Source organism: Cebus imitator, unplaced genomic scaffold (genome assembly GCF_001604975.1).
Source record: "Cebus imitator isolate Cc_AM_T3 unplaced genomic scaffold, Cebus_imitator-1.0 Scaffold436, whole genome shotgun sequence".
Classification (NCBI taxonomy): domain Eukaryota; kingdom Metazoa; phylum Chordata; class Mammalia; order Primates; family Cebidae; genus Cebus; species Cebus imitator.
In genome coordinates, this window is record NW_016107751.1 from 1,139,038 (window position 1) to 1,162,658 (window position 23,621).

At 34.8% G+C, this 23,621-nt stretch overlaps 1 protein-coding gene and 1 pseudogene across 1 annotated transcript in view; one reads left to right on the forward strand and one right to left on the reverse strand.

Annotated features, from left to right (window-relative positions):
• CHD1 (chromodomain helicase DNA binding protein 1) overlaps positions 1–23,621 on the reverse strand; it is a 73,447-nt gene that overhangs the window by 19,261 nt on the left and 30,565 nt on the right. Inside the window, 16 exon segments of the mRNA XM_037732004.1 lie at positions 17–37; positions 383–428; positions 1,708–1,868; positions 5,009–5,185; positions 7,265–7,360; positions 7,550–7,646; positions 8,240–8,388; positions 9,318–9,467; positions 11,505–11,576; positions 14,590–14,742; positions 15,574–15,736; positions 19,004–19,192; positions 19,894–20,084; positions 21,057–21,146; positions 22,472–22,688; positions 23,442–23,569. Coding sequence (XP_037587932.1) covers positions 17–37; positions 383–428; positions 1,708–1,868; positions 5,009–5,185; positions 7,265–7,360; positions 7,550–7,646; positions 8,240–8,388; positions 9,318–9,467; positions 11,505–11,576; positions 14,590–14,742; positions 15,574–15,736; positions 19,004–19,192; positions 19,894–20,084; positions 21,057–21,146; positions 22,472–22,688; positions 23,442–23,569 — 2,100 coding nt within the window.
• On the forward strand, positions 16,224–16,323 carry LOC119468478 (annotated as a pseudogene).

Sequence of the window (23,621 nt, forward strand, 5' to 3'; positions counted from 1 at the left end):
GCTGGAGTGCAATGGCGCGATCTCGGCTCACCGCAACCTCCGCCTCCTGGGTTCAGGCAATTCTCCTGCCTCAGCCTCCTGAGTAGCTGGGACTACAGACATGCGCCACCATGCCCAGCTAATTTTTTGTATTTTTAGTAGAGACGGGGTTTCACCATGTTGACCAGGATGGTCTCGATCTCTTGACCTCGTGATCCACCCGCCTCGGCCTCCCAAGTACAAAAACATTTTTAAAAATCAATCTGATATGTGCCTTATCCATTAATTTTGTAAATGTCAATTAACAGCAAATTTAACCAAGTAGCTAAACCGAAATGTTTCATACAAACAAAGCTGACAGCATGTAATATATTCCATAATTCTATGAGAATGATAAATGTACTCACCTTTCCAGAGGACCACCAAATTTCTTATAGCTCTTGATAAACCTAAGAGAAAATAATTGTTTGGTTTAAATGTGAGCTTCAGATTTCACTAAAATTATATATATATTTCTAATGTTTACAGACATAAGAAAGTACTTGTTAGTATAAAAATTAATTCAAAGCACTAAGAATGAACTATGCTAAAAACAAAAATGTTAAAACATTAAGATACGCCAAGTAAGACAAGGTTTATTTTAACACCCAGGATGATGTTTAGATATCAGTATAAATAAAACAACAGAAGCTAACTTTTGTTTTAGAAATTACTTTATTATTTTCTTAAGACCAAAAAAGGTTCAAAGCTACCATAGGAAGTGTCTCCACAATGATTATCAATTATAGTACACTTCCTCACATTCCAAGTGCTGATAAAAAATTCACTGAATGCCTTTAATTAGGTTGTGTGGTATTACACCAACAATGGAAAATTAAAATTTTACTTAAGAAAGCTAGGTAAGTGGTTAATAAATGAGGAAAAATATCCAGGTAAAGTGAAGTCAAAATGCTTCCTAACTAAAGACGGAAAGTCCAGCAAATCAGGTGGTCACGAAAGTACCTTTAAAAAAGGCTAACAATGTATTAAGTTTTCTGGTAGAAAGAATGAGGAATTTTGTCAGGTCTAAGATTTAAAAGAGAAAAGTTACAATGGCTTGAAAGAAACAACAAACTTTCAAAATACAAAACTGAACAAGATTTTAATAAATTTCATATCCAAAACTATTACATAAACAAAAGCAAGTGGTTATTGTGTTCCCCTTAAAGAAATGTATACATACTCTGAATGGACACCACAATTTATCCCACATGGCCAGTCTTACCACACCTCAATTCCTACTTGAACACATCAGAAATGCTTTTAACAGGGTTACTTCCGAAAAGGAAGTCACCTTGGTGTTAAGAAACTACAAAAATACAGAACTAAATTATTCCCACAAAAAATTAGTAACTTTGGGAGTCATAAATGCAGTGAGAATTTCTAATTAAAAAATCTGATTTATCAAAAATACTTTTACACAAAAGGATCACTATTCTGAGTCACATTAATAAAAAAAATTTTAGTCTAAGTAGTTTAGCAATAAATAGCATGCAAAGATTAGACACCAAAATTGTTTTGTTCCGTTACAACAAATACCCAAAAGCAGACCCACCCAATTCCCTCAAATAACACACATTTGCCTCTTCTAAAACTTCATCACAATTTTTGAAAATTATGGAATTTTTATATTTTAGTTTCATTCTCCACTAAAACCAAGTTGAAGCGATTGTTTTTTTATCATCTTACCGCCTAATTTCTGCATCACTAAATCCTTTAATATTCTCCCGAGGAATAGTTCGTGGTCTTCCACGTTTCTTTGGCCTTTTCCTTTCTGAGATGGAATCACTATCAGATCCAGAGTATCTCCTACTTCTACTGCGCCTGCCTTCACTTCCGTTGAAACTAATCTGGAATTGGAAAATAAAAATTTACCCAACCTTAGTGTAAAAACAGCTTTTATCCTAAGAGCAAAAACTGTTATAACAGATGGTCAGAATCTTAAAAATGTTTTTCAATGTATCAAAAACATTCCATAAACAAAATTAAAAAGCAAACAGAGAAAAATACATTAATGACAATCGGTTATTAATAGCCTTACTACTTAAAGCACTCTTACAAATCTGCAAGAAAATAACAACAGTCCTTTTGTAAAAATATGAGAAAGGTTATTAACGAGCAATTCATCAAATAAAAACATGCAAAATGGGATTTCTTCATTGGTAATTTTTTTAAATGTAAAGTAACAATAAAAGGCAATTCTTTTTTTTTAAATCTATCAACTTGACCAACACTAAGTAAGCAACAATAGCCAATACTGGCAATGGTATGGAAAAATAAACATTCATATACCTCTGGTGGGTATTTTGACTTAAAGGGTAATTAGACAACATTATATCAAAAGCCTCAAAAGTAATTCTACTGACCCAGCAACATAACTTCTAGGCATTTTTTCCTGAGGAGATCAGAACTGCAAAGAAACATTGATCAATAAAGTTATTTACATCATAAAAGAAAAATATGGCTGAGTGCAGCAGCTCATCCCTGTAATCCCAGCATGACTGGGAGGCCAGGGCAGGAAGACAACAGGAGTTCAAGACCAGCTTAGGGAACATAGTGAGATCTTATATTTACAAAAAATTTAAAATATTAGCCAGGCATTTCTGTAGTATGCATCTGTAGTTTCAGCTACTTGGGAGGCTGAGTTGGGAAGATCGTTTGAGTCCATGAAGTTGAGGCCGCAGTGTGGGCCATGACTGCACCACTGCATTTCATCCTGGGCAACACAGTGAGATACTGTCTCAAAAACAAAAAGCAAATAATCTAAATATTCATCAAAGAGAGACCAGACAAATAATCTGTATGATATAATGCTGACAGACCATTAAAAATGGGGTTGCAGAATAATCAACATTCATGACATACTGTCGAAAAGAAGAAAAAGTTCCAAATTAATACAACTCCAATTTAATTTGGCAAATGATAATGCATTTAAAAAATTGGAATGATGTACAATGCAATAATATTAGTCGTATCTCTGGGTGGACAGTTTTCTTTTTTTCCATTCTGCTCAATATCCACATATTACTATTCTAACTCCACAAATGAGATATTTGAAAGAAAAAAATGGCAGTTGAACCCACATAAAAGGCTATTTGTAACATCCATATGCATCAAACCATATATTCTCTAAGTCTTAGGAGTTTTTTCAAAGCCTTGGCACATATTCTGAACTTCTAACGTGCTGAAAGTTAAATGAAGTAAAGGCTAGTATTTTAACCTTATTTTTTCTAAACTTCCTTGATCCTTTCACAAGATCTAATGTAATGCTGCATTCTTACACACTGTAAAACAAAACTACTTAGGAGTTTGAATAAATAAACAGAAAGAAAACATAACATATATGGCTACTTTCAGGCCAAAACTATTATTTTTGGCTCCACTTCTGGCTGTTATGTATAAAGTTGGTAAGGGCACTGCTCCTATTCTAACAACAAATCTGATCTACAAAATTAAAACTTTTCAATTTAACATCAGAAAGATGAAATCACAGGGCAACCTACATATCTAAATGTAAGGAAATACAGGAGATTACAAAAACAGAAAAAAAGATGAGACTTGAACAGTGGCTCATCTGTGAATAACACAGGTGACAGAAATCAAGTACCATACAAGCAGGTAAGAGGAGATCAGCTAAAATCTATTAATGGCTGAGTGCAGGCTATTGTGAGATCACAGTACTTAACAGCTAAAACTCAGAGCACCTGCACCCACTCTCAGGCACTATAACACAAACTTCCATCAGGTGCTCATGAGAAAGAAGCATGGTAGAAGACTGGAGAAAACTTTCCTCCATGGTACAGTCTTGGAGAAAGGGAACATTCCACTTTAAAAATGCTTCCCATTTGGCAAAGGATCCAATATAGCTTGGCATAGCACTATTACAGTTATTTAAAAATTTGCTATTTGTTTATTTAGGCCACTGAATAAATACCAACAAATTTTTAAAAATTAAAATTACATAAAGCATGCTTTCTAACGATGACAGAATTAAACAACCAATTATTAACAAAGATAGTTGAAAAATTGTCTAAATATCTGAACATTTTAAAACACACTTCTAAAAGGACCTGTGGGTCAAAGATAAGTCATAAGGGAAATTTTTTAAAATTCTGAAATTGAGGAAAATAAAAACAACAGATTTCAAAAATTCAGAAAAGGCAATGCTTAAAGAAAAAGCATTTATTAGAAAACAAAGATTACATTTCTATATCTAAGCTTGCAACTTAAGAAACCAAATAAAAGAGGCCAGGTGCATTGCTTCATAACTATAGTCCCAACATTTTGGGAGGCCAAGGCAAATGAATCATATGAGCCCAGAAGTTCGAGATGGCCTGCACAACATGGCAAAACCCCCATCTCTACAAAAAGAATACAAAAATCAGCTGGGTGTGGTGGGGTACACTGTAGTCCCAGCTACTTGGGAGGCTGAGGTGGGAGGATCATCTGAGGCCAGGAGGTCAAGGTTACAGCTGAAATTGTGTCTCTGCACTCCAGCCTTGGCAACAGAGCAAGATGCTGTCACACACACACACACACACACACAGACACACACTCAATAAAACCAGGAGCTGGTTCTTTGAAAAGATTAATAAGAGGAAATCATTCTCATTTCATGAGGCAAAAATTATCAAATCAAGAACATTACAAGAAAAGAAAACTATGAACCAATACCTCATAAAGGTAAATGATAATGCACTAAAAAAATTGGAATGATGTACACTGCAATAATAATTAATTGTATCTCTGGGTGGACAGTTTGATTACTTGTTGTTTTCCATTCTGCTTAATAACCACATTGCTATTCTAAGTAGACAAATGAGATATTTACAGGTGAATATTTATCATCTAGTTATGAAGAGATCCGCTGAAGAAGATATTCTTGAAAGGGCCAAAAAGAAAATGGTTTTAGATCATCTTGTAATTCAAAGAATCAGCCCGGGTTGAATACTTTTACATTACAGAAATATCTTAAAAATTACAAAATCACCTGTTTTGCACAGTTTCTCATTCTTGGGAGCATATAAATTTCCTCAAGTTCCTTTTGTCTTTCTTCTTCTTCTAATCGTCTTCTTTGATCTTCTGGAATAATCTCCTCCCAATTCTTTGAATTTCTTTCAGGTTCCAACTCAATGTCATCCTCATCCATATTTGAGAAGTTGGCAACCTGATAAATTTCAGAATTTTTAAAATAACTGTTACAGAAAAATTGATCCCTAATTTTTTTTTAAGGCGGAGGAACTGGCATGCCTAAATATCCTTAGGATAATGAATATGACTGTGGACTAAGCCAAATTTAACTTCTAAACAACCTAGATTCATTTCTGCATTAGGGCAAAGCATATTGAACGAAATGACTTCTAATAATCCTCTAGGAATGTTTTCTTTTGCCCTACTGCTCATCAAAATTAGTAGCATCACAGAACTAAAAGCAGTTAACAACAACAAAAAAAAATTTCTGTAGATTATTTAACTATTAACATGTTAAATAATCTACAGAAATTCTCATACCAGTCCATCTATCAAGTACTTAGAACAATCTAATAGCATTTTTAAGATCACGAAAACACTACCTAAACAGCTACTGGCAGAGACACAGAGCTCTGAGAGCATACTATTGTGAGGATTAAATAAGATAACACATTTAAGTTACTATGCAAGGTCTGGTATACAGAGAGCACATATTAAAGCTAACTACCATGGCCAGGCAAGGTGGCTCATGCCTGTAATCCCAGCACGTTGGGAGGCCCTGGTGGGTCAATCATTTGAGGTCAGGAGTTCGAGACCAGCCTGGCCAACACGGTTAAACCCCGTCTCTACTAAAAATACAAAACTTAGCTGGGCATGGTGGTGCATTCCGGTAATCTCAGCTAGTTGGGAGGCTGAGGCAGGAGAACTGCTTGAACTGGGATCTAGCAGGCAGAGGTTGCAGTGAACCAAGACTGGCCACTGCACTCCAGCCTGGGCTAGAGTGAGACTCTGTCTCAAAAAAATAAAACAAAAAAAAAGCCAGGCATACTGGCACACGCTTGTAATCCCAGCTACTCGGGAGTCTGAGGAAAGAGAATCGCCTGAACTCAGGAGGTGGGGGTTGCAGTGGGCCAAAATCATGCCACTGTATTCCAGCCTGGGTGACAGAGTGAGACTCCATCTCAAAAAAACAGAGAGAAAAAATGGCTATCAATACTAGTACACTAAAATTTACATTAATATATAGCTGGGTGAAGACAAAAAAACTATGCTTATCCTACATAAAGAATGAGGCTGAATACAGCCTGCATTGATTCCTGTTATTTAAATGACAGCCTTAAAATCAACTGTACACATACCAACTAAATGCTATAAAAATAACCTATATTTACTTAACAGGTTTTCAAATTACCTATTACTCAAATTAAAAGCCAAGAGTATAAACTTTATAGGAAAAAATAATTAATCAGACCATGCCCAGAGTACCAGTTCCAAAAACCTTCACCTCTTAACCAGGATTATTGAACAGTTTTCTATCTTATCTCCCTGCTATAGTTCTTGCCTCACTACAGTCAATCATCCACACAGTTGCCAGAGTGATTCATTAAAATTATAAAAGTTTTTTATTCACTGTGTGGGGTACACTGAAGATGTTCCATAAATATTTGTCAAATTAACATATGAAATGAATTGATCCTTAAAAACCACAGTTCATAGAAAATAGCTAAACAAATGGCACCTATCCTACTCCATGAGGTCAGTTGACTTATATTGCTTTAGGACTCCCTTCAACTCACTGGCCCTCAACAAACCAGGGATATTAAGTATCAACATATAGTAGCTTATTGCTTGCTTTGACTGATTTACTAGAGTTTTCTTATTTGTGGTAAGTTAAGGTTAATAACTGCTTCAATAAAAAATCAGCTGAAAGCTTTCAGTCACGGAAATCTAAATAAGAGATCACACTAATTGATTTATTTACCCAAATATTTAAGGACATGCTATTTGCCAAGCACTATTCTAGTTGCTAATTAGGAAACAACAGCTCTTTCCACCCAACTAAATGTAACTTCATAAACAGATTTGGTCTCTTTCAAATTAGTTTGCTACTGGTTTGTCTGAACAAGGGAGAGTAGTTTTTATACAACATAGCAAATTTTAAGGCAAAAATTATATTCCTGATTATGCTTAAAGAAAAATTAACCAACCACTAAATGACGATAACTCAATTCCTCTCAATTTAAGCAATTATAAGGAAAATTTTGTTTAAATCTACCTTGAACTGGGAAAGCAATTCATCTCCTACAGTCAAAGGACCTGGTTCATTTTCATGAGTTTCGGCCCTCTTCAAGATTTCATCTATATCCATTTCCTAAAATTAGAAAAACAATCTTTAAATATACTTGAATCCTCCCATCCTATCAAATAGATATCACATATTGTGAGGCAGGTGTTTTTTTTTTTTTTTTTTTTTTAAGACCTGGGTCTTTTTTTGGGGTTGTCCATTTGGGGATTTTTCTATTCCCTTCCTTGGCCCATGACCTGATGCAAAATTTTTAACCTGGGGCTCTTGTTCTTCTCCTTCAGGTTCCTTAAAAAGTTCCTCAGCACCAAACTTTAAAATGGCTGATAACTCTTCTTTATTGAAAGGAGTAGAACTAAAAAAGGAAAAACAAAAATGTTTAACAGTTAAAAATATAACATTTACACATGACTTTTATTAATTACTGACATTTTCATTCAGTTTTATTAAAACAGTTACAAGAAGAAGTTAGGTAAATCAAGTATTAGTATCTTTTTTTTTTTTTTTCCCTGAGACAGTGTCTCGCTCTCACCCAGGCTGAAGTGCAGTGGCACAATCTTAGCTCACTGCAACCTCCACCTCCTGGGCTCACCTGATCCTCCCACCTCAGCCTCCTGAGTAGCTGGGAGTACAGGCATGTGTCACCATGCCCAGCTAAGTTTTTTATTTTTTGTAGAGGTGGGATTTCACCATGTTGTCTAGGCCAGTATATTTATTTTTAAATAAGAAACTTGAAGCATAGAAGTTAAAGAGATTATAATTACAAATCTATAGTAATGAAACCAGGTATTCCTAGTTTTCTAACTAGAAATTAGTCCAAAGTCTTACAAAATATAAAAAGTACAACACTGAATACAATTCTTCAGTGATCTACTTATAGTGATATAACATGTCGGGAAAATGAACATACTGGCTCTAAAATGACATTTTTTATAATAAAGTAACCACCTTGATGGGGCAGAACCTGTGTGTAGTACTGTCTTCCCAGTTGTGTCCATTCTTTGAATTACAAGATGATCTAACACCATCTTCTTTTTGGCCCTTTCAAGAATATCTTCTTCAACTGATCCCTTTGTAACTAGACGATAAATATTCACCTGTAAAAATACACAAGAGCAAACAAACTGCAGTATTAAGGATTTGTTCTGCTAATCTGACGTGCCTAAACATTGGGACACAGATTGAAGCTTATTCCACATGAAGTTTTCACTGATTAAAAGCAAAATGAAAAATTTAAAAAGATGTTGAAAGCTAGAGTTCTGCAACTTAAGAGACTATTTTGAAACTATACCTTTCCTTCCTTCTTAACATTTTGGTAAGGAGATTCCATTTGCTTATTTTTGTTGTTCTAAAGGAATGACAGTAATATTTAAGTTATGATTTAGCTGTGGAAAATTGAGGGTAGGGGTCATGTAAACTTCTGACAACCTTATACTCATTGCCTCAATTCTAATGTTTCATCACTCTATATAATGCAAAATTCTATGAACGACTCACCAAGTTAAAAAGAAGCCCGCCATAAAACAAACTCTCCAAAATTGAAAAGAAGTGGTGTAGTAAATTTTCCCTATTTCTCTAGGTAAAGGTTCAGCACCACCATTTAAAGGTATTTTGTTACAATTATAAAATGAGACTGCATTTATATGTGGTGAATCTTGCAAGCACATGGACAAAATATAGATTAATAAAAAGGTTGTATATGCGACTCAAACTCTCTTTTAAGTTAAAATAAGCAAATACTTTTTAAAGTTTTTGTTCTGAAATGAAAAACTGCATTTTATAGTTATGACTAGAATTTAAGATCAAAACAGAATATATGATCCTATTTATATATAGTTATCTCAACTCTGTCAGACTCTCTAGGTGATTTCGGTAAACCACGTTCCTCAGTATCCTATCTGTTAAACATCAGTATGATTATTCCAGTGATCTTATCCTCTAGCGGATAAACCGAAATCACTTCCCCCCCACCAAAAAAAAAAGAATTCTAAAACAGCAACATAATATAAATTAAAATTGAAAATACCTGTTTCTTTTGCCCAATTCGATGGGCTCTAGCCTGTGCCTGAAGATCATTCTGTGGATTCCAATCAGAATCAAATATAACAACAGTGTCAGCAGAGGCTAAATTAATCCCTAGACCTCCAGCTCTTGTGGACAGCAAAAAGCAGAAATCCTGTAAGAAATTGAATAATCAAAATAAAAAATTTTCAGTTGATTTTCTGAACTTAAACAGTACATTACTAATTAAACAGAAAGGCAGTTTTTAAAACTAATATATAAACCTCTAGCAAGACCAACAAAAACACTCCAAAATCAAATACATATGTTAATAACACCAAATTCAATACAGTTTACTTCTGATGAAAAAGAAAGAAAATGAAATAAAAATAAAATGATGCTTCAACTCTAACTGTAAATTTTATCTCCTTAAAAAATAAAAGGCACATACCCAAAAAAAGAACTCTATGGAAAACAGTGTGGAAATTCCTTAAAGAACTACAAGTAGAACTACCATTTGATCCAGCAATCCCACTACTGGATATCTACCCAGAAGGAAAAAAGTCATTTCAGGAGAAAGATACTTGCACAAACATGACTATAAAAAGTACAATTCACAATTGCAGCAATGTGAAACCAGCCCAAATACTCATCAATCAACAAGTAGATAAAGAAACTGTGGTATACGTATACCGCAGAATACTATTCAGCCGTAAAAAAGAAATACTGGCATTCACAGCAACCTGGTGGAGACTATATTCCTTTTTTTTTTTTTTTTTTGAGACAGCGACTCTCTTTTTATCTTGGCTCACTGTAACCTCCGCCTCCCAGCCAGCAATTCTCCTGCCTTAGCCTCCCAAGTAGCTGGGATTACAGGAATGCGCTACCATGTCCAGCTAATTTTTGTATTTTTAGTAGAGATGAGGTTTCACCATATTGGCCAGGCTGGTCTCAAACTCCTGACCTCAAGTGATCAGCCCACCTCAGCCTCCCAAAGTGCTGGGATTACAGGCGTGAGCCACCATGCCCAGCCTGGAGACTTATTCTGAGGGAAATAACTCAGGAATGGAAAGCCAAACATTGTATGTTCTCATTCATATGTGGGAACTAAGCTATGAGGATACAAAGTCTTCAGAATGATACAAAGAAGGACTTTGGGGACTCAGCGGGAAAGGGTGGGAAGGGGGTGAGTGATAAAACACTACAAATTTGGTTCAGTGTATACTGCCATGGGTGCACCAAATTCTTACAAACCACCACTATAGAACTTGCTTGTTTAACCAAATATTACCTGTTTCCCAAAAACCTAGGGAAATTAAAATAAAAAAATTTAAAAGTGGGATATGTTGTTTTTTGGATTTTTGGTTTTTTTTGTTTGTTTGTTTTTTTGAGACAGAGTCTCACTCTATTGCCTGAGCTAGAGTCTATTAACATGATCATAGCTTGCTGCAGCCTCAAACTCCTGGGCTGTGATTCTCTCACCTCAGCCTCCCAAATAACTGGGACTCCAAGCAAGTGCCACCATGCCCAGTTTATTTACTTTTTTTTTTTACCTTTTTTTGGGGGGGACAGCAGTCTCACTGCTTCCCAGGGTAGCCTCAAACTCCTGGCCTGAAGTGATTCTCTTGTGTTAGATGAGCTACTGTGCCCAATCTAATTTATTTTGAAACACATTAAAATAACCGTTCCATGCTGAAAGAGTATTGATAATAAAGAGTACAATTCTTGGCTGGACATGGTGGCTCCTGCCTGTAATCCCAGCACTTTGGGAAGCTAAGGCGGGTGGATCACCTGAGCTCAGGGATTCAAGACCAGCCTAGCAACAAGGCAAAACCCCTTCTCTACTAAAAATACAAAAACTAGCCAGGCACAGTGGTGTGCACCTGTAATCCCAGCTACTTGGGAGGCTGAGGCAGAATAATACCTTGAACTCGGGAGGCAGAGGTTGCAGTGAGCTGAGATCGCGCCACGGCAACCTAACCTGGGCAACACAGCGAGACTCTATCTTAAAAAAAAAAAAAAAAATTAAAATTAAATTCTTAGGTTTAACCTAGAATAGTGACTTTAAAACCTCATTTGCTGATCAAAGGTGGCTAACTCTACTATTTTTTATCAAGCTGGGCATAAAGATTAGAAAATATGACTGAATAATAAGGTAATATACTAATACTAAATCAAAATTACTTATAATTTAAAAAGCACTAATACATACCTCTGATCCCTCAGCATTAAAATGATCTAGAGCTTGTTTCCTCAGTTCTCCTTTTATTGATCCATCTAATCTCTAGAATAAAACACATTAAAATACTGCATATAACAGAATCAAAATGTTACAAAGCAATTAAAATCAATTATAAAATTAAGTAGAAATGTAAAGCATGTCCTTTACTAAAACTATAATAGAAAGTACTTACTAGACAGTAAAATAATGCTTAGGCATTCTGTCTTTAGTCTGTGCTCCAAATCACTAGGACTGCAACCTCAAGAGTAAATACAGCATAGGCTGTCATACTATTCTGCCTGAGTCCCATTCTAAGAGATATGTGGATTAAGTACATAGCTGTTTACAAACACCTGAAACAAGTTTCATATCATAACATGATATATTATACTTTCATGTTTTATCATTTTACTTTCAATGTTGGTACAACTGATTAAACGGATTCACAGATCCATTTACAATTCAGTGGGTTTTTTTTGTTTGTTTGTTTGTTTTGTTTTGAGGCTGTTTCCCTCTTGTAGCCCAGGCTGGAGGGCAGTGGCACGATCTTGGCTCATCTCAACCTCCGCCTCCCAGGTTCAAGCGATTCTCCTGCCTCAGCCTCCCGAGTAGCTGAGATTACAGATGCCCACCACCACACCTGGCTAATTTTTGTATGTTTAGTAGAGACGGGGTTTCACATGTTGGTCAGGCTTGTCTTAAACTCCTGACCTCGGGTGATCTGCCCACCTCGGCCTCCTAAAGTGCTGGGATTGCAGCCATAAGCCACTAATCCTACAATTCAGTTTTAAAACACTGATTAAGTCCAGTGTGGTTATTAGAACAGCATTAGTGTCAACTGAGAACATAGATAGGCAAATTACTGAGCTCTACCCAAGACCTACTGAAGAGGTTTAGTGAAGGCCATAAAGTTTGAAAATTATTGGTATGAAGCATCAGGAGCTCTAGTCAACTGCCTGCATTTTAGTATCTTATTCACTGGGCATCTTGAGCAAGTGATCTGACTTCAAACTTCTTCTCCATGTCAGTTCCACTTTAAGTAAAATAGATATAAAAGTAGTCCCTCCTTCACAGACTATAGAGAACTTGGTGAGAGAGCATAGGAAAACACACATCACAGTGCCTACACATACTGAATGCTTATTAAACATTAGCTACTATTTCGCTTTATAATGGCAATGATTTTATAATTATTAACCCGTTATAGACTAGAAATAACTTGCCTACTAGGATCCATGCATTTAACTCATGAATTAAACTAATATTTTTGGAAGGCATATGCCTACGTTTGCTTTGTTACTATATGAACTTTGACTCTGAAAAGAAAAATATGATAAACATTTTAAATTATGTATTCTAAGTGGTTTTGGTTTAAGTGAAATGCTCTAAATTATCACCTATACAAAGTAGGGAAAGAGATGTCTATTAAGGTTTAAAAAAATTAAAATCGTGTTTTTTCTTTTCCACTAAAATACAAATTAGTACACATTTTAAGAACAGTGGCATCTCATCACTGTGGCATGACCTAAACCAAATAAAATTAAAAATGATTCTCTCCAGGAAGTGACCTGGGAATAAGAAGGGATTAGCGGCAGAGAAGTGGTGCTTATGAACACTCAAAATTAGCCAAACTAATTTTTTGTCTGAGCACGTGCACAGCAATTTGTTTAAAAACAAACCAACACAGGGGCTGAGCGTGGTGGCTCATGTCTGTAATCCCAGCACTTTAGGAAGCCAAGGTAAGCGGATCACCTGAGGTTGGGAGTTCAAGACCAGCTTGACAACATGGAGCAACTCTACCTCTATTAAAAACACAAAATTAGTCAGGTGTGGTGGTGCATGCCTGTAATCCCAGCTACTCAGAAGACTGAGGGAGGAGAATCACTTGAACCAGGAAGGCAGAGGTCGCCGTAGGCCAAGATTGTGCCATTGCACTCCAGCCTGGGCAACAAGAGTGAAACTCCATCTCAAAAACAAAAAACAAAACAACACAGGGCAGGAGAGGAAGGCAAATTGGAAGGACAGGAGGAATAGCTAAAGCGTACAGGTTTCTTTCTGATGAAAATGTTCTAAAACCACCTGTGTGACAATTACACATATCAGTGAACATAGTAAAAACCACTGAACTGCATACTTTAAATGGGTAAAATGTATAGTATTGGAATTACTTATCAATAAAGATGTTTTCAAAAACCTTAACTAATGGTACTCTTCTACATTTTCCCTTAAATTACCGTAATATTTCTCAATAATGTTCACATCACCAAATACCTGTCTTTCTTCACAACACTTACCAGAATTGTAATGTTACCTTTATTTGTGATTACCTGCTTGATGTCTGTCTCCTAAGAGATAAGCTCTGACAAAGCAAGGATTGTGTATTGAGTCCCATTATTATAATTTTACAGCTATTTTACTATCTGCACTAATTATACACCATTTACTAGCTGTATCTACAAATGTCTGCTATGTTCATAAAATTGCTTCGAGAATTAAATAATTAGATGTAAAGTACTGAAAATAGAACCTGACTTTAAACACTCATCAATATTAGCTTTAGTTATATTGAATGAACTTCAATATAAATTTTGAATAGATGAGTGAGAATTTTGGTCTTTAGTTTCTTCTCTAACGTTATCTAGTTTTACTCAGCAAACACTGCGTCAGCTAACTATGAGCACAACAGTCATTAGAATCTTGGCAGCATTCACATTCACAGAGACTGCTTGCTGTTTCCCTCATTCAGATTAAAGACTAAAGGCTTCCCTGTTTTGAGATCTGTCCAATCAAGAAAACTCTGCCTTAGATCAGTTTTTAAAATCTAAAGCAAGTATAGAAGAAAAAGGCAAAATTAAAAGAAAATAAAAATTAGAGGAAACGAAGAAAAATTTTATTGCAATACATAAAGTCAAAAAGAAAAAAGGGAATGACAAATTTTTTTTAAAGGAGGCATATCTCTTTAAAGGAAAAGTATATCTTATATAAAAACCTAAACACTTACAAAATAATTTCAAAGGCAATTCTGTGAAATATGCTCAGGAATTAAAATTTAAAACAAGTACAATTAAATGCTTACTTGAAAAGGAAATTGACGGTATTTCAAATATTCTGCAAGTATATCTAACATCCGCACCATTTGTGAAAAAATAAGAACTCGATTGCCTCGTTCTCTTAGGCGAATTAATAGCTTGTCAAGAAGAATCAATTTTCCGCTACTACGAATTAAGTGCTACAGAAACGATAAATTAAAGTTGTTATATGTTAAAAGATGTGATAAGTTGTCCATGTAACACTTTAGTCGCCTGAATTATTTTAAATTGAGACTTTTTCACAATGTTAGACAACAACTTATTTTACTTTTCAAAATTTCTAAGACCTTTATTTACCATTCACTCTATGACTTAAGCTAACATTTTCCTTGCCATATCACACCTAGGTTTTTGTATTGTCGGGAAGGTAAAAAGTACTATATCACTCTGTTTGCTAGTTACTATACCACAGTGTTTCTCCAAAAATCTTAGCTGAAGAACAATTACACTGGAGGCAGAAGCAACTAAACAACCAAAGGTTTAAAAAGAGTAAGCAAATGATTTCTAATGTATTAATATTAGACGCTGATCCTAGCCCTTCAATACACTACAGTGGCTGGACTGCAGGTGTGCCTTCACACTTCTGATTTATCTTTCAGAAGTACCAGGGAAGGGCTAAGATGTGAGGTTCAGATATCCTTTAGACTACCATTTAACAAATCACAAATGCAGCATAATTAGTATTAATGAATTTTGTTTATAATTATGAACGTACTGTAGGATTTTTTGCTGGATAAGTTACTACAGTCCATGGTTTGAGAGATCTGTTTTTAGAAAATTCATCAAAATAATTAGATAAATTAGAATTTTAAAATCTTTTCTACAAAGATTAAAAAATAACTGAGACAATTATTTAAGGCAGCACTAACTAAAGATAAACAATATATTAAAGCATTGAGCCATTTTCTATTGTAAGTGAATAAACATTTCTAGAATTTTATCACAAAGTAACAACATTTAAAAATTCTTACTTGTAAGGCCTCCTGTTTATTATAGAATTCATTATTATCTGGTGGTTTAATGAGGTAGCAATGGTTACAACATTTCTTTAGCTCCATCATAATGTTCAAAAAGCCTGAGGTACTGCCCTTGGAACCTTTGCTGAGGGCTTTGTAATTCCTAGTTAAAATCCATCTTTGAAAAAAATCATAAAAATGATGTTTAGCAGAAAAATTACCAGGATAAATTCTAAAAGCATTAAAAAAAAAAAAAAAAGGCAAAACCTAGTACCAAAGTAAAATTGTACTGTTATGAAATTCACAATTGGATATACAATGGACCAAACCTCTTTCATGATACTCATGAGAACACCATTTGTTTTCTGAACCATTAGCTACACAGAGAAAAGGCTTAATGTAACATAATTATTATACTGTATTAATCCTTTCCCCCTCAAATTCGCTAAAAAGATAGTCAGCTGCATTATTTATCTTAATCTTCTTACAACTTTGACTGCATTAGACAGCAAATGAAATTGGATCTTTGGCATGGACCTAAAAGAAACCTGAGGATACCTTGTTTTAGCCACACTGCCTTCTCTAGATTGCAATTACACAATACATATGCAACTTAAAACATTTTGGTGCTATTTTACTACTCCAAACTGTAACATTTCCTGTGCTCGCTTCAGCAGCAATTATACTAAAACTGGAATGATACAGAGATTTGTACTGTCCCTGTACAAGAATGACATACAAATCCATGAACACTCCATATTTTTTTGTATATGTGCATGATAAATACTACACATTCGTGGAAAAAAAAAGGATGAAATAATGTCCTTCAAATAAAATAACGTCCATGGATGGAGCTAAAGACCATAATTCTAAGTGAATTAGCACATAAACAGAAAACCAAATACTGCATGTTCTCACCTGTAAGTGCGAGTTAAACACTGGGCACATATGGATATAAACATGTAACACTGTGGACTACTAAAGGGGGGCAAGGGGGGGCAGGAGGAAGAGGAACATGGGTTGAAAACTACCTACCTCCTACCACAACTCACTACCTGGATGTAATATACCCATGCAACAAACCTGCATGTGTACTTCTAGTATCTAAAACAAAAGCTGAATTTAAAAAAGAAAAGAAAAATTTCCTCTCACTATGACCTTTTCTACCTTTTATTTTCTTCCTTTTCACAAGGTCAGTTTTCGAAAGGACTTGAAGTCTCAACTATCTAGTGTGCCTATTCTTTTTTTACCATTCTTTTTACCACTAGTTGTATAGGCACTTTCCCAAAACTGGAATGAAAAGCAAAATAAAACACATGGACAATGGTCGATGCCATAAGAGGTAATCAAGAATAAAGGACTATTATTCCTTATCCAGAAAAATTTTCTTATTAATTTCTCTAGCGGCAATAATTCTAAGATGTTTTACAGAAATTTATGGCAGTATCTTATTACCTCAGTTGCCAAAAAGTACCTTGAAGAGTTTAAGTTCAATATCCACGATATATGACTAGCACTGAGAGAATTACAGGTGAATGTGTCTTCTTCCTGCTTTGACTTTCCTTTCCAAACTTTCTATAAAACACATTGCTTTTTTGTCAAAGAACCCCATAACAAAATTAGATAATCACCATTGTGCACTACAAAACACACTCTTGTCATAATTAAAATTGGAGTATTATCAAGCACCTAGATCTACCTACAACCTATGGGAAATACAGGGGATACTTTTAAACTATTCTAGAGGGAAGTACTATGCAAAATCTAGATTGTGGAAAAATTATACAGAATTAACTGTTTTCCTCATCAAATAAATTTTAACAAAAAAGTAACCATAGATAAGCAACTCAGAGACAAATCAATTGCCATATATAAACTTATCTCAATCCTGCTTCAAGTAAACTTAAAAATTTTTTTTTCAGACAACAGAGAAAAACTCAACACTGATACTGAATGTTGGTATTAAGAAATAACTTGATTCTGCTGAGAGAACAATAATTTCCTAAATTATTGTGAAAATTTTAAAGTGGGTTATTTATTTTAAGACGGGTCTCACTGTCACCCAGGCTGGAGTACAATGGCATGACCTTGGTTCACTGCAACCTCCGCCTCACGGACTCAAGCAATCCTCCCACCTCAGCCTCCCAAGTAGCTGGGACTACAGGTACGCACCATTACTGCGGGCTAATTGTTTTGTATTTTGGGTAGAAACAGGGTTTTGCCATGTTGTCGAGGCTGGTCTCAAACTCGAGGCTCAAGTGATCTGCCCACTCAGCCTCCCAAAGTGTTGAGATGACAGGCATGAGCCACAGTGCCTAGGTGGTACTAATATTTTAAAAAATCAATTATTAGAGACACATAGAAAAATGTTTACGGAAAAATGTTCATGGAAAAATGTCTCTGATTTGCTTCAAAAGGATAGGGACTGGGGGAAATGGGGATGATCAGAAATATAAAACAACTAGCTACAAGCTGAAAGTGAAGCTGGGGCTAGGCATAGTGGCTCACACCTGTAACCCCAGCACTATAGAAGGCTGAGACCAGTAGATTGCCTGAGGCCAGGCATTCCAGACCAGCTTGGCCAACATGGCGAAACCCTGTCTCTACTAAAAATAAAAAAAATTAGCAGGGCATTGTGGGGCACACCTGTAAATCCAGCTACTCAAGAGGCTGAAGCACTAAAATCATTTGAAACTGGAAGGTGGAGGTTGCAGTGAGCCAAGATCATGCCACCTGGAGTATGGAGGGAGATTCCGTCTCAAAAAACAAACAAAAAAAGAAAGTAAAGCTGAGTCATGGGTACAAGAGTTCATTGAATTATCCTATTTTTGTATATGTCTGAAATATTCCATAATAAAAATTATGCAATAAGGATATTCTTTCAAATGTATGGCACCTATTTATTTACCATAAAATATAAATGTTTCTGAAACTCCAAATGATTTGTATCAATGTATTTCGTTTTATGCAATTAAATGTTTAAACAGATATTACAACAGATTTTCCTTTCTGATTCTTTGAAAAGTGCTACTGTATAGATCTTAACATACAAATTTACACCAGCTATGATTTGTTAATACTCTTCAAAAAGCAGCAGGGCCTAAAATTTTGTTCGAAGTTTCTTTTTTTTGGTCTCTATCTGTTAATTGTCATAATCATATAATACCTTCATATAATGGAAATCCTAACACTGAAACTCTTTATAAGTTAACAGTATGGTATCTAGGAAAACAATTAATGTGTTAGAAGATCAATTACTCAGTCTTTGTCACACATCATTTTGGACATGTCATTAAATTTCCCTTTGCCTCCTTATGGCACAGAATAAACTAATTCTAGAATTGCAACAGCTCTAAGACACCATTGTAGAGAAGAAGGTAGGGGCACCAAGAGGAGGACACAGACATGGAAGGTGGTCAGAACATGTGCTCAGTGTACAGCTTACTTGTAATATTGTTTCTGTAAAGCACTCATTTCCATTCTTAAAATCTGCTCAACCTTGGCAGGAAGAGATTTTTCCACATCTTTCTTAACTCGGCGTAACAGAAACGGCTCAAGCTCCTTGTGAAGGCTTGCATAACCATATTCTCTCCCTTTGCCATGTTCTTCTTCAAAATCTTCCCAGGAAGAAAACCTTTAAAATTTAAGAAATTGCAAAATCACTAGAAAAAGTCAAATTGTGTATGAGAGTTTTTTTTTTTTAAGGGAGTCATTTGTAAACAAAATAATACAGATTTTTAGAAAAAAAAAATTAGCTAAACTTAAGTTACTTCTAAAAATCTTCCTCCCAAGTAGAGGTACGACGAAATGTAATTGTTTTATAAGTTATGATTCTTGAATCAGGGGAATATGAAGTGTTTTGAAGTATGGTAGTAATTATCACTAAAGTATTTCTCAAAAATATTCTTTTCAAGTTCTGGACCAAGTTCTAGATCTACTGAAAGAACAAGTAGTGATCTTAAGGAACATATTTAGCCTTGTCTAGTTTAGCTTTCCTCATTTAGGAAAAGGGATTACCAGTACCTCATTGTTGTTACTCCAACTATTAAATACAAAGAATGGCACTGTGTTAGTTTTCCAAGCGAGGTATATTTTGAACATGCTCAAAATCAACTGTTGTGATTTATTACACGTGGCTTACGTTTATTAGCAAAATTGAAAAATTCAAATAGTATAACAAAGTAGCTAACCCCATTTTCATTTTTAAAAAATTCTTTGTAATCTGTGATCTAATCTTTTAAGGAAATAAAAATTCTTACTGATCTTATTACCTGGGTTTTTCCCCACTAAACATAACTATACAAAACTATAATTAAAACTGCAAATTTGTCTTACTTTTCTGGCATAATGAAATGTAGCAAAGACCAGAGCTCTTTAAGGGAATTTTGTAGAGGAGTTCCAGTGATAAGGAGACGATGATTGGATTTAAAATCTATTAAAGTTTTATACAGAAGGGAGTCATCATTCTTTAATCGATGTGCTTCATCAACACCTATAAATGCCCAATTCAGACCTCCAAGGAATGCCTTAAAATAACAGAAAAATAATATTTTGAGAAAAACTGAATTCGAATTTAAACTTCCCACTTAATCTGAACTCAATTATTAAAATGAAACAAATGAAAATTAAAAACTATGTCTAATTTTCAAAAAAGAATTCTCTCAAGATTTATTACAATGAATGCCTAAGTAACTCACTACATATTCCTTCTATGACAAATTTAACCACTAGAACATAGTATCAAGCCAAAGTTTTTATTAGCTTATAAACTGATAATTAACAGAGAAAAATCAGAAGTGTCATTTAAAATTTTTACGACGACTTTTAGCCTAACTCCAATAGAGGCCTCTATTAATATCAATGTGAAAAAAAACTATGACACAAATTCAGAACAGTGTCTTATTCCAAGTGTTGGTACAATTCACTGCGCTTTTATGAACTGTAGAACTTATAAATTCAGGCCTCTGAGTTACAGCAGGCCTGATTCTGCTACTTAAGAGCTGTGTTACCATAGGCAAGTTGAGACATTCCTTTCTTAAGACTAATTTTCTTTTCAAAAGTAGATGGATAGAAAGTGAATATAAAGTAGATGGAGGAATTAAATGAGGCAGTATCTATAAAGCCTTCATTGCGTCACACAGTGGTAGCTTAATCCTATTAGGTATCTTCCTCTTCTTTAAAGAGCTTACAAATCAATACACACTGTAACAAAATGGTTTCACTAGGTTGAGTTGGCAAGCTTTTTCCATAAAGAGCAAGATAGTAAATATTTCAGACTTTGCAGATAAATATGTGGTCTCTGTCACATATTCTTTCTATGACCCTTTAAAAGTAACCTTTCAAAAATGTAAAAACCATTCTTAGTTCAAGAGTCATTAAAAAAATAAAACCACAGGCTATAATTTGCTGACTCATGATTTAGACTATTCTCTCATCTTGTCTACAGCATAAAGAACTGATATACAATAGACAGAAACACATGAGAAATAAATACATACCTTATCCTTTAATAAAATTTCGTAAGTTGTTAACAGTATATTAAATTTTAACCGTTTGGTCTGAGGATGCATCCATTCATGAGTTCTTATCTATCAAGAAATTTGAAGGACAATTTTAAGACAAACATCAAGCAAATTATACTTTTACTTACATATCTAAAAATTAAAATCCATCCAAATACGTAAATAACTGTAAATACGTTTACATAATTAGCTGTTCTTTATATAGTCCATGCTATGTGAATCTTGTAAATAAAATATAAATACCACAGCACTTCTTAAATATGAAGCACAATTTTAACATACAACTTACACAAAAGGAAAATTCTTATTTAACAAAACATAAAAGATTAATTCATTTAATAACGTAACATTTATGACTGAAATATGATGTCTGGGGTTTGCTTCACAGTAGCTAGGAAAGTAGTGTGCAGAAGTACAGACAAAACAAAACCAGCAGTAAATTTGTGAAACTGAAGATGAGAACATAAGAGTTTATTACATTCTTCTGTCTGCTCTCATGTACATTTGAAATTCTCCATTAAAAATGTAAGGTTGGCTTGGTGGCTCGTGCCTGTAATCCCAGCACTTTGGGAGGCCAAGGAGGGTAGATAGATCACTTGAGGTCAGGAGTTTGAGACCAGCCTGGGCAACACAGTGAAACCCCCATCTTTACAAAAAATACAAAAATTAGCCAGGTATAGTGGCAGGTGCTTGTAATGCCAGCTACTTGGAAGGCTGAGGCAGGAGAATCACTTGAGCTTGGAAGGCGGAGGTTGTAGTGAGCCGAGATCACAATACCAATGTAATCCAGCTTGGATGACAGAGTGCCCAAAAAAAAAAAAAAAAACAAAAACAAAAAAACAAAAAAACAAAAAAACCACACACACAAAAAACCTGTCATATATATGAAATAACACTGAACCAAAACTGGCTTTGTTATAGTCAATTAAACAGGTACTGAGAACTTGTTTGTGGCAAATTCTATGCCAGAAACAAAGATTTTTATAAAGACCAAAAACAAAACAAAAACCCTCATCCTTGTTAGGCCAGGCATGGTGGCTCAGGCCTGTAATCCCAGCACTCTGGGAGGCCAAGACAAGAAGATCACTTGGGCTTAGGAGTTCAAAACCAGCCTGTGCAACACAGCAAAACCTTGTCTCCACTAAAAAATATAAAAAATTAGCTGGGTGTGGTGGCGTGCTCCTGTGGTCCCAGCTACTTAGGAAGCTTGAGCCCGAGAGGCGGAAGTTGCAGTAAGCCAAGATCCCACCACTGCACTCTAGCCTGAGAGAGAGAGTAAAACCTCATTTCAAAAAAACAAACAAACAAACAACAGCAACAAAAAACACAAAAACACTCGATCTCAAAGACAAGTATATTATGATTTCTACATTTACAAGGAAACCACTTACCATGTTTCTGCTATTAATGTCACCTAAATAAACCACAGCATTCATTTGAGAAGCCCATGTCTGAATTTCCCTTTGCCAGGAAGTGAGAGTGGAGAGCGGTACTACCAACAGAAAAGGTCCATATAATTGATGTTCATGAAACAAATAATTCAGAAATGAGATCGTCTGTATTGTTTTTCCAAGGCCCATTTCATCAGCGAGTATGCAACTATTTCCTCTACAAAGTTAAAAAAAAAATTCGCATGTAAGGAAAGATTCAAATATACAAAGAAACCTTTTTACATCATGTGTATATGTTTATATGAAGTTAAATAAAATTAATCTGATAGGTAATATACAGAATATACCACTTTTATTAACCACAAATAATAAATGTAAAGGTATCTGGCTAAAGACTTTATCACTAATACTGTAAGGCAAGTAAAAGGAGATTACCATTTTAGGCCAGAACAGGCTTAATGATTAATAGTATTACGTTTAATCAATTATGAAGCCAATAATGCAGTTCATCTACTAGTATAGTAGAGTCCAGATATATTAAATAAGTAAAAAGTGTATAGGAAGAACATAGATTAAAAAAAAAAAAAACTATAGCAAAATTGCAACCAAGAGTCATAAAAGTAGAATGGGGGCCATACAAGATAGAAAAAAAATTAGAAGACTAAGTAGATATTAAAATAACCAGGAAAAAGAGAAATATGCCAGAAACAGCATGGGATGAGAATGGATATGCATACTGATTTTTAAATTGAATAAAAATATATTTTAAAAAGACAACAAACAAGTTAAACTCAAACTCCACTGGATTTTCTTCCCAGTATGTAATAATTAGTTTATATACACTAGAAAATACCAAAGACTAGCATATCAACTGCCAAAGCGTCCTTTATGTTAATGGAAATATTTTCTGAATCCTGTTGGTAAAATTCTTACTGTGTCAAATTAAATACATGATTCAAAACATACTTACTTGCACCAAGAATGAGCAAGCCAATTTAAACCATTCAGTTGATAATCTCTTAATTCTAAGCCCTCATGTCCTCCAATATAGGCTGGCTGCTTCTTCAGGGCTACAAACCTTGGCCTTTGTTTTAATACCTTCAGTAGACATAAACATTATTATGTAGAATTATTAAATATAAGAAATTAT